The following is a 12,537-nucleotide window of genomic DNA, read 5'->3' on the forward strand; positions in this document are numbered from 1 at the left end:
GAAATGGTACTGGCTTGCTTTAGGTGTAAATGTCCATTAGCGAGGGCAGGTGTGATCCAGTAATACATTTTGCTAGCTTTACCACCTACAGCAGGATCTTCCTGTAATCCTTAGCAGCTGGAGAACCACAAAGTGCAGAAATACACCAGAACGCTCTCTACCACTGACCTGTAGAAGTTTACAATCAGCTGGGGATGGAGGTAAATGTCTTTAGGAAGTAAAGTCTTTGTTGGGCTACACTTGAACCTCACACAGGAGTACAACAATAATGTAGTGCGGGCTGTTGCTGATCAAAACCATTTCTTTTCTTTTTGCAGTCTTATAAGCTATGATTTAGCCCCCATTTATTTATCCAGCACATCCCACAGACGGTCATTTGAAGTGCGATCTGGGAATTTGAAGGCCAAGTCAACCCCTCAGTCAGTTGCGAGTAAATCCTGGCGGCCTGCCAGGCTTTTAATATACTGGAGGAAACCCTGCTGTATTTTCACTCACAAATCTGATTGATGCTTTTTTCAACTGTTAATAGTTGCTGTAAAGAGAGATTAGTGGAAGTGGGATGACACTTTCTTTCTGTCGCTCAGGTGTAATTTATGCATAATGGTAGTAAATCTTCTAAAATCTACTTCATCCTACAATCTAAAGAAGAACACAAAACTTGGAAGATCGCTGACTGTGAAAACGGGCATGGGTCGGCAGTGCAGTATGTGCAGTTGGGATATTCACCAGGGCTGACATCATCCTGCTCCGGTAATGCATGATGGGGTTTCCATTATGAGCTCCTCATTTGAATAATGTCCAGATTTCTCTCAGTGATTTGGCAGTGGCTGTTAGGTGGTAATGTGTATTTTCTATATATGTCTTGCTCGGGCTCCTATCGATAAAGAAGACATTTCCTCTTTGATCATCTCATCTAAACAACCAGGTTTTACTTCTATAACTCAGTCACAATTCAACTGCACAGCTGCTTTTTCATCATTGTGCACACGTTCTGGTTATACATTTCCCATACAAAGATGCAGAATGTCCAATCTCACTGATTGCTGGAACACTTTAGTGTGTTTTGACCTTTTGTGTAATTTTTAAGATTTAATCATTGTCTTCCAAATATCTGAAAAGTGTCCCTGCTGAGACTAATAAAGAGTCCACTTGGTATGTATAAGCAGAATAAATGGATTGTTGAAAGAAAGCACTCTGATTCAGGGCTTAAAAACAAAACCATCTTTTTGTTTCATCCGGTTGTTCTCAGCCAGCTCGGCACCACAGGCCTCACCAAGGGTGACAGAGGACAGAATACCAGTGGAAGCTTTCCTCACAAAGGAAGGGAAGGGGCACTGGGGAATGGGGGTAACTGTGGTGGTGGGGTCTTTCTTGATTAAGATTTATGTGTGCATTTGTTCTTTGCCAGCAGCCACAGCCTGATGTTGGAGAAGCTTGCTCATGCAACTCATTTCTTTGCTGTGATGATTGAAAGACTTTTCCTAAATGTGTTTTATGTCAAAGCATTTCCTTTTCTTCAGGGCCATATGTCTCACTTTCACATTGAAAACTCCCATATATTAGTAGAGAAGCAGTATATGGTGGAAACAAAAACTCTACTATATTTTATGCTTCAAATGTATGCTTCTATCTTCAAGTGTATAACCGTAATGGCTACGTATCCAAAGCATGCCGTTCTGTGAACAGTTTGTCTGTGTGAAGTTTTATTTTCTATGAAAAAAGTCCTGCTAACATGTATGCCAGGTTTTGTGTTGAATGTGTTAATTAAACAGATTCATTAGTGATAATGTTTTGGCATTCCGGAAGGGAAAGGGAAAGGGAAAATTTCACACACCTTCTTAAATTGTCAGCTGACCGTTTTGGAATGCTTTCAGTAGAAAGCAAACAGGCTTTTTTAGAATGTCCCCCATCAGCAATGGTAGGAGACTTTATAACATGGCTTAAGGAAGGAAGAAGAGTCAACTGTTGCCTGCATCATAGATGACCAAGCCTCAGTGATACACAGGGGAACTTATTTCAAAATAAAAAATGCTAGGTTCAGAACCTAACATTTGGAAGATTCTAACCTAAGCAGGTGTGTTAGAGCTGATACACATCTAAAGCCTGAAAGTCAGCAGTTTTGAGGCCCAGATTTTAAATCCCTTCTCTAGGAAATTATTTTATGAGAATCAACGTACTTTTGAACATAATATTCACTTAATAGACCTAAACTTGTTTATTTTGTGCTCATTATGTAGTAATTAGGACATCTTCCCACAGGTTTCACATAATTCATCCTGATTTCTGTAGACTGCATCACAAGTCTAGGGTCCAACTGCACTCAGATTACTTTTCTACAACACAATAACAGTCAACAGGTCGATGGTCGATTGCACGCCTGTAGACAGAAGACCTGAAAAGGGTACGACAACATGCGCTCCATGACAGATCTTTATGTATTTGAGGTTCTTCTCCCCCTGTCACACCTTTGCATGTCTGCCATGCATTTAAAGAAGCAATGCTCCATTATCGCCTTTCTAATCATCTGACACTGTAGAATTAAAGCTCCAATCTCCAGCTAAGCCAGGCAGCCACAAATGTATTTGACATCTCGATAAATTCAGTGGCATGTGTTTCACAGCTTTAGAAAATAACGTTGCCACATCGGCTTCCTAGGCATTGAACACTGTAGCGTCCAGAATTTGATCACCATTTAAGCCAAACTGCCATAGATGTTTTAGGATATGAAAAAAAAAATCTGTCACATGAGCACCACAACTCTCGTATGCCATGTGTACCGCACATATGCACCATTGGTACAGAGCCAGTGCAGTTCTGGCTTGACCCAATGGTAAGATTACTTACTGTCAAGCTATGTGAGAAAATGATTCACTCACCACAGCATGCATAATACTTAAGCTGAAAAGGAAACTAAGACTTTTCAGCTTCCGGCCCACAAAATACCGATGTGTTTCCTGAGAAACTGCTTGAAATATGCAAACTGTGCTAGTAAGCAAAGAAACCAAGTCAAATCAAACTGCCATTATACTATTTCAATCCATGGCAATATTATGGCAAAATGGCATAAATATTAAAGCATTATGATAGATTTTTCTCAAGATCGTTTTGAGACTATGCTGGACCCTGAGCCGATCTTTGGGAACTATAGATTGATCTTAAAATTATATTTGCTTTATAAATTTATTGTATGCATTTGTTTTTCGTTTTTCAGGACAAGCCCCCCTTATTGTTGTGCTGACCTGTATTCTTTACGGACAGGGGAAATGGTTAAATCAATTCAGTTCAAGACTCCAATCTATGATCTACACTGCAACAAACAGTAGGTCTCATTAATGTAAAAAAAAAAGTAAAATTTTCTCTTAAGTGAAAATTTTCATTGCATCATATTGACTGTCTTTTCTTGTTTTGACAGTATTCTTGTGGTAAGCCTTCAAGAGAAGATTGCAGCCTTTGACAGCTGCACCTTCACCAAGAAGTTCTTTGTTACAAGTAAGGAAGTATACAGTATATATATATTTTATGAACAAATGTATCCATTAGATCTCTTCTGTTTTTGTTTTGAAATGTAATTGTTTTTATAAGTTATCTTATCTGACCTTTACATTCCTAAGGTCATGTAAAAATACTCCAACAAAAGAGCAAAACCTGACCATCTGAAGTAATGTAAAAAATCTTCCCTAGATATATGTAGATCTTTTCCCTCAAAAGAACCATAGCCTTGCAACATAGCTTATTTGGCAACTGACTTCAACACTCACTGGAAATGACACACTGGAAGCTTGGATTTAGTTTTTTGCTTGTTTTATTTCTTATTTAATTTTTTTGGGGTGACCCTGAACCACAGTAAAATTACCTTCTGGGTTATTATGTAGTCTGGAAAGGTATAGAATCTTATCAAAGTAGCACAGTTGGTAACACTGTTCCCTTGTAGCAAGAAGGTTCTGGGTTCAAATACCAGCCTGGGATCTTTCTGCGTAGAGTTTACATGTTCTCCCTGTGCTTGTCTGGGTTCTCTCCGGGTACTCTGGCTTCCTCCCACTGTGGTTCATTGGTCTCTTCAACTTCTCCCTAGGTGTGAAAGTGTGTGTGTGCATGGTTGTCTGTCCTGTTTGTCTCTGTGTTGCCCTGTGATGGACTGGCAATCTGTTCAGGGTGTATTCCACTCAACAATGACAGCAGTAGGTAGTTCTGAAAAAAATGTGGACTTTTTTTTATAACTTGTAAACAAGCACACCTTTCAGGTCTGAAGCCTTGCTCTCTGTGTTGCGCTGTAGCCCTCCCTCCACAATAGAGCCTGCGGTGCTGCTCCAATGTTTCCCTGCCTTTGTTCTCTGAGCAGGTGCCTCTCCAGAAACTGGCAGTTTTCCTGTAAAGCAGGTTGTTTCTGCACACAGCTGCAGCCCACCGACAAGCTTGAATGACAGTAGAGCTGTGAGCAGCGTGTACACAAGAGTGACAGACACTGTTAACCAATCAGAGCCAGACATTCTTCCTGGCTCTGATTGGCTGTTTCTGACCTTGGTGTATTTCTGCAAATGGCAGTAGGACCACTGGGTAGAGCCAGAGGAGATAGATTTTTTTTTCACAGATCATCTGTCTCATATTTTACTGTCAGTGACGGTATTAACACATTTGTAAAAAAACAAAATACATTTATACAAAAGGTATCTGCTGCAGCTTTAATGTCTTCCCTTAATCCTTCCTATTTTAATCCTTTCTTTAATCTTTTTTCAATCAGTTCTTCCATTCCTTCCTCCTTTCAGTTCTTCAATCAATTCTTCTGACAAACTTTTCTTTTAACTGCCTGTCCTTTGGCTTTCCTTCCTTGAATCCTTCCAAATGTCACTCCCTTTCCTTTCTGTCTCTGTTTTATTTTATATTTGTTGTTTTTAGCACATTCCATATTTCATTTGTTTCCACCTTATTTTCAACGGAAATAAGGAGACAGTGAGTTGACGTTTTTTGTGTGAGACTTCCGGTCGGTCACTTTCTGTCACTGTTTAGCTGGCTAAAAAGCGATTCATGCAGCTACTTTGTACCAAATTACTCATTATAGCCCCATTTAAACTACTCTTTTTTTAACCGTGCCGAGAATGGTCCGAGCTCGGTAACTGAGATGACTATCAGATGTAAATGGAAAGCAACTGAACTGCACCGTGCCAAACACAACCGAACCACGCTAAATCTAGTACCAGTTCGATTGCAGGGCTCGGCTCGGTTTTTCAGTGGCTTGGTTCTCTGATAACTAAGAGCGCATGAGCAGGCCTCGTCATCTCCTTAGAGTCAGAAATTTCAGACATTCATAAAACTACTAGCTTACCTACCTTGCCACACGATTTCCAGTGATGATTTGCTTAGCAGTGTGATGAACCTCAACGTCTGTCGTTTCCTGCGTCTGTAAACCCTGATTAGACTATTGTTTGTCTTATCCACTTCCCAAAAGCCGACTCTGTGAAGTAAATCTACCAAAGGTTTCCTTCTTCGCCTGACTCTCTGCAAACAACGAAATATCACAATTATTACGAAACATAACTTCCTGAATGTTACGGGCGCCGCCATTTTTATTTGCTTGATTCCCTCCTTCAATCCTAGAGAGCAGTAGTACCGTAGATCGTCACTAGGAGGCGACGAACCGTGCTAGCATGATGTCTAAATGGTCGTAAGAACAAAGCTCGGTACGGTTAACTGATCCAAGCTCGGTCCAAACTCGGCATGGATCGGATTTAAAAGGGTAATGTAAATGGGGCTTATGACTTCGAGGAAGACCGGGATCATTTGTATATTTAGAGGCTGCCATCAGCCATCATTCAGTCAAGCTACTGTTATTTGGCCTAGGGAAGCTCTGAAACGGAAGTGGCGCACACAAAAACGGAAGTTGGACCCATAGTTACTTCCTCCTTCGAAAATATCGTGGATAGAAGAAAATGGGTAGCTGTCTGGTAAAAAGGTTCAATCCTTTTATTAGTCTGGTGGTAATTTTACACAATATGCTAATGATACTGTTATTAAAGGAAGTCTTTTTTTACCTATATCTTTATTAATGAATGTTGCTTGCAAATTAGAATGGGGATATTATTGGTGTCATACACAGGTTAACTAAGCTGTACTGTTTATTCTTGGAAAAATTCTGTAGAACTAAGATTTTACTTCAAACCTTTTTCGGGGCTTAAAAGCTCAAGTGAATTGGTTCATATAGATTTATTGTATACATTTTAAGTCTGGAAAATATCTTTGGATATTATATCTTTGGAGCTTCCGAGAATGCTTTATGGGTAGGCTTCCACCACAGAGTTATTTTGTTTTGATCTTTGTTGGAGCTTTCTGTACCCATTTATACATGTGATTGAACCAGTCACCATGACTAAGATGCAGGACTAAATAGGCTTTAGATTAGATTTAATCAAAGGCTTTTCCAGTTTATCTTTTTGTGGTTAGGATTTCTTCATATTCGATATCCTGAAAAATCCACTGATTAAGATGTTTAAGCTTTTAAATATTTGAGAATAATTCCCTACTTTTCTCTGTAATCAAAAATAGTGGGGTTTCCTTTAAAACCATTTAAAGAAAATCAATAAATAGAAAATAAACATTTGTGTGATACAGTTGAAAAGCACACTTTGCCCAGATGTTCCATTCTTACAGAATAATGTGACTAGGTATGAATAGTGAACATGGCTTAGGACCCTTAGGTTGGCCTGAAATAGTCCACCCTTTCTGGCTATTGTTTAATCATGATGATCTAATCATGCAGAGTTGCAAAGTTTAGATTGTATTTTACTTCTACCTTTTGGTATTGGCACAAAAAGTGGATCCTCTTGTGTTAAATGTCCTGCCTTATATAGGCGGGTTTTTACTAACTAGGCCATTCAGTTTAAAAGGAGAATTGGCTGACGTGCTTAAGTTTTTACATGCCACCAAGATGTGGTCTAGTGGTGCATTCAAGTTGTGTTTTTCAGAAACATCATCTGAGACCTCACAGTGATACTGTTTACAGCACTACTCTTTTATCCTGTTTGCTGTACCTTCATGCTCTGCTTAAGGAGGCTGTGAAAGAAAGACCAGACTATTACAAGGCCATCGCTGTCCACTTAAGTCATTGACTGGAGTAAACTGACCTTACCGACAGGCTTTAATGTGTCTCCTCGTTGTCTGCCTGCCTTCCCTATCAGCGTCTGGGCAACAGGAAACCAAACATGCTCAATAGTTATTAATCGTTTCTGAATGCGGGGGCCTCTTTTTCATAACGTTATTTGGTCTGTTTGGTCCATAAAAGCAGTAAACAAAAGGCCCTGTGATGTTCTGGGATCTGTTTTGGATAAGCCAATCTGCCACTGCATGTCCGCTGCTTCTCTGGAGGTATGGTGGTGTGTGTCATATTTTTTTTAAAAGCACTTAGTGTTGCATTCATGCTCATGTTGTTCTGAATCCAGGTGAGCTGGATCTCTCAGCAACTAAACAGCTAAGATCATAAATAAATAGTTTCCCACTTTTCTGCAGCCTTGTCTGACCTTGGACTAGTGAACTGAATAATTTGCTTGTTTGATTTTTTTTTTTGGGATGACCCTGAACCATGGTAAAACTACTTTTTCTTTGCATAATTTATAATTCTATAGATTATAAATCCCACAATTTGTTGTTACTTCCCTAAATTTAAACTCTTAATGTCTAGCTTCATCTTATACATTTATGTTTTTAAGAGTTCAATGGTAATTCTACTGGAATTAAAGTTGTAAAAACATGTTGTCCCTCTTTTGTCAGGATGCTTAAAAATTTTGTTTTATGATAATGTTTAAAAAAAAATCTTGTTTTGTCTCAGAAGTAAACGGCCACAAGCTTGTGGCCATTTTATTGGACAAATCTAAGTTTATGCCCCCAATTCCTGTTCCCGACATCTTCATCATGTGTGGAAACAGCAGCAAAGTAAGGAGTTGAGATTGATCCACAGCTGGCCTGTCTTAGGAAAAGGAACTGAGTTGGTCATCCTCACCAAGTTGGAGAGCATGTGTAAAGTGCTGGTTGTCACATGCACACTTGAAACCTGTTGTGTTGCGGTCACTGTGCTGGTTTTGTGATGCCAGTCTTTGTGTTAAATTGTGTGTTCAATTTATACTTGGAAATGTAAAGTCTGAAATAGAGCAGAACTAAAGTCAGAATTCTGACTTGGAAAGTCTGAAGTTCCCAGCCTTACTGAGTTCAGATTTAATGCATCTGCCTCTCATATAAAACCCATTAACAGGTGCTGGTTCTTTATGGCTTAAACTGATATACCTTCTTCTTCTTCTTCTTCTGGATTTTCCCTTTCAGGAGTTGCCACAGCCAGTCATCTGTGTCCATCTAACTCCTCCTTTTGCATCGTCTTCTCTCACACCAGCTACCTTCATGTCCTCTTTCACTCAATCCATAAATCTCCTCGTCTTCCTGCCTGGCAGGTCTAACCCCAACATCGTTCTACCGATGTACTCACTATCCCTCCCCTGTACATGTCCAGTTCAGTCTGGCCTCTCTGGCCTTATCTCCAGAATATCTAACATGAGCTGTCCCTCTGATGTACTCATTCCTGATCCTATCCACCCTCTTTACTACCAAAAAGAACGCCACCATCTTCATCTCCGCTCCTTCCAGCTCTGCCTCATGTTTCTTCTTTGGTGCCGCCTCAAAACCACACAACCTCGCTGGTCTCACCACCATCTAGTACACCTTTCCTTTCATTCTCGCTGATGCTCTTTTATCACACAACACACTTGACACTTTTCTCCACCCTTTTCCAACCTTTTTGGACATGTTTCACACTTACCATTGCTCTGGACCGTTGACTCTAAGTACTTTAATCCACCTTCTTTATCTCTGCTCCCTGTAACCTAATGGCTCCACTACTCTTTGCTGTAACTTCAAAAATCAACAAAATCGTCAAAATCCACAATTCTTCTGCCTCACTTTTTCTATCCCACTCGAGAATTTCCCCTTCTCATCTAACTCAAACCCCAACTGGACAAAGTCACTAAAAAGACTGAACATCACACCTTCAATTTCTAACTTCAGCCTCATGACTCTGTCTGACACTATTTTCACCTCCAAAACATTCCTGACAAACTCCTTCTTCAAGATAACTCGTAGACCATTTATCTTCCCATCCACACCATGGTAGCTTGAAGCCTGCTCGTAGGGTTCTAGATTTGCTAACTTTCTATTTGGACTTCTGAACACACAGTATGTCCATATTCATGTCAGCCAACTCGCTAGATTTTCCTGCCATAGTCCCAAGCTTCCTGTCGTAGTCCCATCCATAAATGATGAAGAGAAATAGCAAAAAATAATCCATAAGTTGCTCTTGAAAAGAACTAAATGAAGTTATAAATTTCAATTGTTCCTGAACTAAAGACGTACAGACAGACAAAGCTGCATTCATGTTGCATTCGTCAGACAGGACTCTTTCAAATACGTTTACAAGCGTGAGGACTTTTGAGCAACTTGATTCAAATTGTTTTTTTTGGTTTTGCGGAGTGACACAGTTACTGAGAAATACTACTTCCTCTGTTTATAAATTACAGCATTACATGTAATGGCAGCAACACACTGGTTAATTGTGTGACTTTTGGATGCAGTGTTATTTTTATTTACTGTTTGTATCCTGCCTTGTTGAGCTCGTTGGAAATTTGTGAGGAACTTAAAGGTTAGACAATTTTTTTTTTTTGCCTTCGAATATCGGGGGGATCATCTTATCTATTGATTGTCCCACATACCAAACATTGTGACATGCTTGTTCCTTGCTAGTTTTCTCTTATTGAACATACACTTGTCTAGTGTTTATTTATCCAGTGAGCTCCGGTTTTAGCCGTTTGTTGTAGCTCCATTGCTCTCACTATACTTACAAAATGGCTCAGAGTTTGCAAGAAACAATCTGTCCTACAAGTTTATGAGAAGAAGAGGAAAGCCTCAGTAGAAATAAATAAGACCAGAATGGATTTGGGAAATAAGATTTCACATGATCCCCCGAGGAGCAGAAAAGCAGGAAGGACAGTCTTGTGCATGTACAATTGTTCAAAAAGTGACTTCAGCGTTTCTTACCTAGATTTCTGGAAAGATCGCACTCTATACCTTAAAATATCACATCTTTAGTTCTGAAAAAGTTACATTACAATATCCCAATGAGTGAGTCAGAGTCACTTTGGTTTCTTAAGGTTTGACTATCAAAACCTTGAACACTGTCTTCTTTTAATTCCACCCATAAGGTCTGCCTCCTCTGCACGTTCTACCCTCTGTTCTCCATCCAGGATGTCAAACACATGTTATCTCACTGTCTGACCCAACCCCAGCCTTGGCAAGACACAAAGGGCCTCACTGGCGTTACTAGCAGCACTTGTGGCTTACCTCAACAAGCCCCTCCTTTCCCTCTCCATCGGCCCCTTCCTCGGCACAGCACACAAAGTGCTGCCTGCCCCCAAATTTTTTGCTTCCTGAGCACTAAATTATTGTTGCCCCACACCTCTTTGCATAAAGATTAGCTGACTGTGTGCCTGTGCATGTTGATTCTGTGCTCTTGAATACGGCTAAATTCTAACATCTTTGTTTTTTTCGTTTTTTTGTTTTTCCGGGTTTTTTTTCTGTACTCTGCCTTTTTTATTATTTAAAGATGTTGATTACAAACGTTTTTACTCCAGTCTTCCTCCCTTTTGCAAGTGATCTGTACCCCTTTGGATGGTGGTGCTAAATGTATAATACTTTTAATATTAATAATAATCGGTTTTCCATTTTATTGTGAATGAATTTTTGCCCGTTATTATTGCAGCTTTGCTTTTGTAGCTTACATTTTAACTGAATTTATGAATGCCTGTTGTGACTCATTTTATATACATTGTTGGGTCTTTTACTTTCCCCATCTTTTCAGTACAAACTGTACAGTCCTGTAAAATTGGGATGTCCTGCTTAGGACTTTTTCCCTCTACACTTTTATGAGCCGTTGAAGTTGATTATTTTGTCCATGCTAGCTCCCTGTCTCATACTTCATTGCAGAGAATTGGTCAGCCTTTCTGTAATTGCACAGTCTAGCTTCCCTTTTAGATGTCTAGAAGTGGTCCAGGGAGAGGTCAAAGAGTTCTAACCTTTTGTGTTTTGCCATCACTGTAAAATTACATATGTGTGTGATATATTCTCATATATCATCACTCTTACTTAAATTCTCTGCCATGTTTGCTTGAAATTGTGTGTATGTGTGTTAGTGTATCCCTAAAGGGACTAGTATGTTGGTCAATGAGCAAATGAGGCTTCCTCAATTTATTGGGTACCACAGATGCCATTAGGTCATGCTGTGCACCCCCAACGATACATCACCCTCATTAAACTCCCATTTGTCTTTCAAATGAAGAGACTACACAGACACATTAATAGAAGTGGATGTGCTGTGTTCATCCTCTGTACTACATAAATAACAGTTATTTTGATGCTTTTTTTTAAGCTTTTATAATTTAGGATGTGTCCTGTTATGTTCTTAGTAAATAAGTGTGTTGTGGGTTTTCAGGCTGCTATCCCTGCCCTGGTCCCTGCCTCAATCCAATAGCTCTTGGAAGCCGCTGGCTCGCCTACGCTGAGAACAAGGTGGTCTACACACACACACACACACATTCATCTTGTAACAGAATTGCCTTATCTCAGAGAAGCGACATATTTACCCTAAAAATAAAATGCTTTTTATCTGTTTTCTGCTTCTTTAATCTGTCTGGATAAACAACTCATTCCAAGAAGAGTCCACTACAGATGATAACATTTTTGAAAATCAACAGATGCGCAGGCATTTTCTGTTTAATGGGATTGTGAAGTATTTACAAAAACCAGAATGTTCTGCTGCAGATTCTGCAATACATTTAATGCATAACCGTGTTTTGGTTCTGGGCCACTCAAGTAATTGACAGATGGGACCGCTGTTTGTGTGACTGCCTGAGGATTTTCTGAAATGACAAAATGTATTTTTTTTTTAACAGTTGGAGCAATACTGGGGTGGGACTGCAACAGTTGATGTGCTTAAATTAAATGAGTGGAGACTGGCTTCTTGGTTTTGCCAGTCTTTCTGTTTTTGCCCCCAACAAAAGCAATGGTTCACTCAAACCCTTTAAATGTCTAAATCTGGGTTCATTTTTTTTACCAATTTACAACTTTGTGTCTTTGCAGAGGTTTTGATGTATATTTGCTTATGTCTTTATATATTTGTCTTTATGGCAGTTAATAAGATGTCACCAGTCTCATGGAGGAGCCTGTGGCGACAACGCACAGTCTTATACAGCTACAGTGATCAATGCTGCCAAAGTAAGCGCTACCCTTATCTTTCATGTAGTCTAGTTTTAATGTCAGAAGTAATACCTGGAGGTCAGCTATTCAGTTTTAACTCTACACTTTTTTAAAGGGGGAGAGAACGGTACATGTCTGATTCCATGCCTGTCTTGTGTTGAAAACTCAGTCACATCCATTTCTCACTTAATTTACTTAACAGGAAGACTAGATTGCTGCTTATTAAAAGGCAGCAAAGGTATTAGAAATGTCTGAGAA

The 12,537-nt window shown here is 39.5% G+C and overlaps 1 protein-coding gene across 1 annotated transcript in view; it reads left to right on the forward strand.

Moving 5' to 3' along the window:
* LOC105937469 (BCAS3 microtubule associated cell migration factor) overlaps positions 1 to 12,297 on the forward strand; it is a gene marked incomplete at its 3' end in the record, with an annotated part of 67,969 nt that extends 55,672 nt beyond the window's left edge. Inside the window, 4 exon segments of the mRNA XM_036132816.1 lie at positions 3,212 to 3,319; positions 3,413 to 3,489; positions 11,516 to 11,592; positions 12,214 to 12,297. Coding sequence (XP_035988709.1) covers positions 3,212 to 3,319; positions 3,413 to 3,489; positions 11,516 to 11,592; positions 12,214 to 12,297 — 346 coding nt within the window.
* Positions 12,298 to 12,537: the final 240 nt, after the last annotated feature.

This window comes from Fundulus heteroclitus, unplaced genomic scaffold (assembly GCF_011125445.2).
Source record: "Fundulus heteroclitus isolate FHET01 unplaced genomic scaffold, MU-UCD_Fhet_4.1 scaffold_548, whole genome shotgun sequence".
Lineage (NCBI taxonomy): Eukaryota > Metazoa > Chordata > Actinopteri > Cyprinodontiformes > Fundulidae > Fundulus > Fundulus heteroclitus.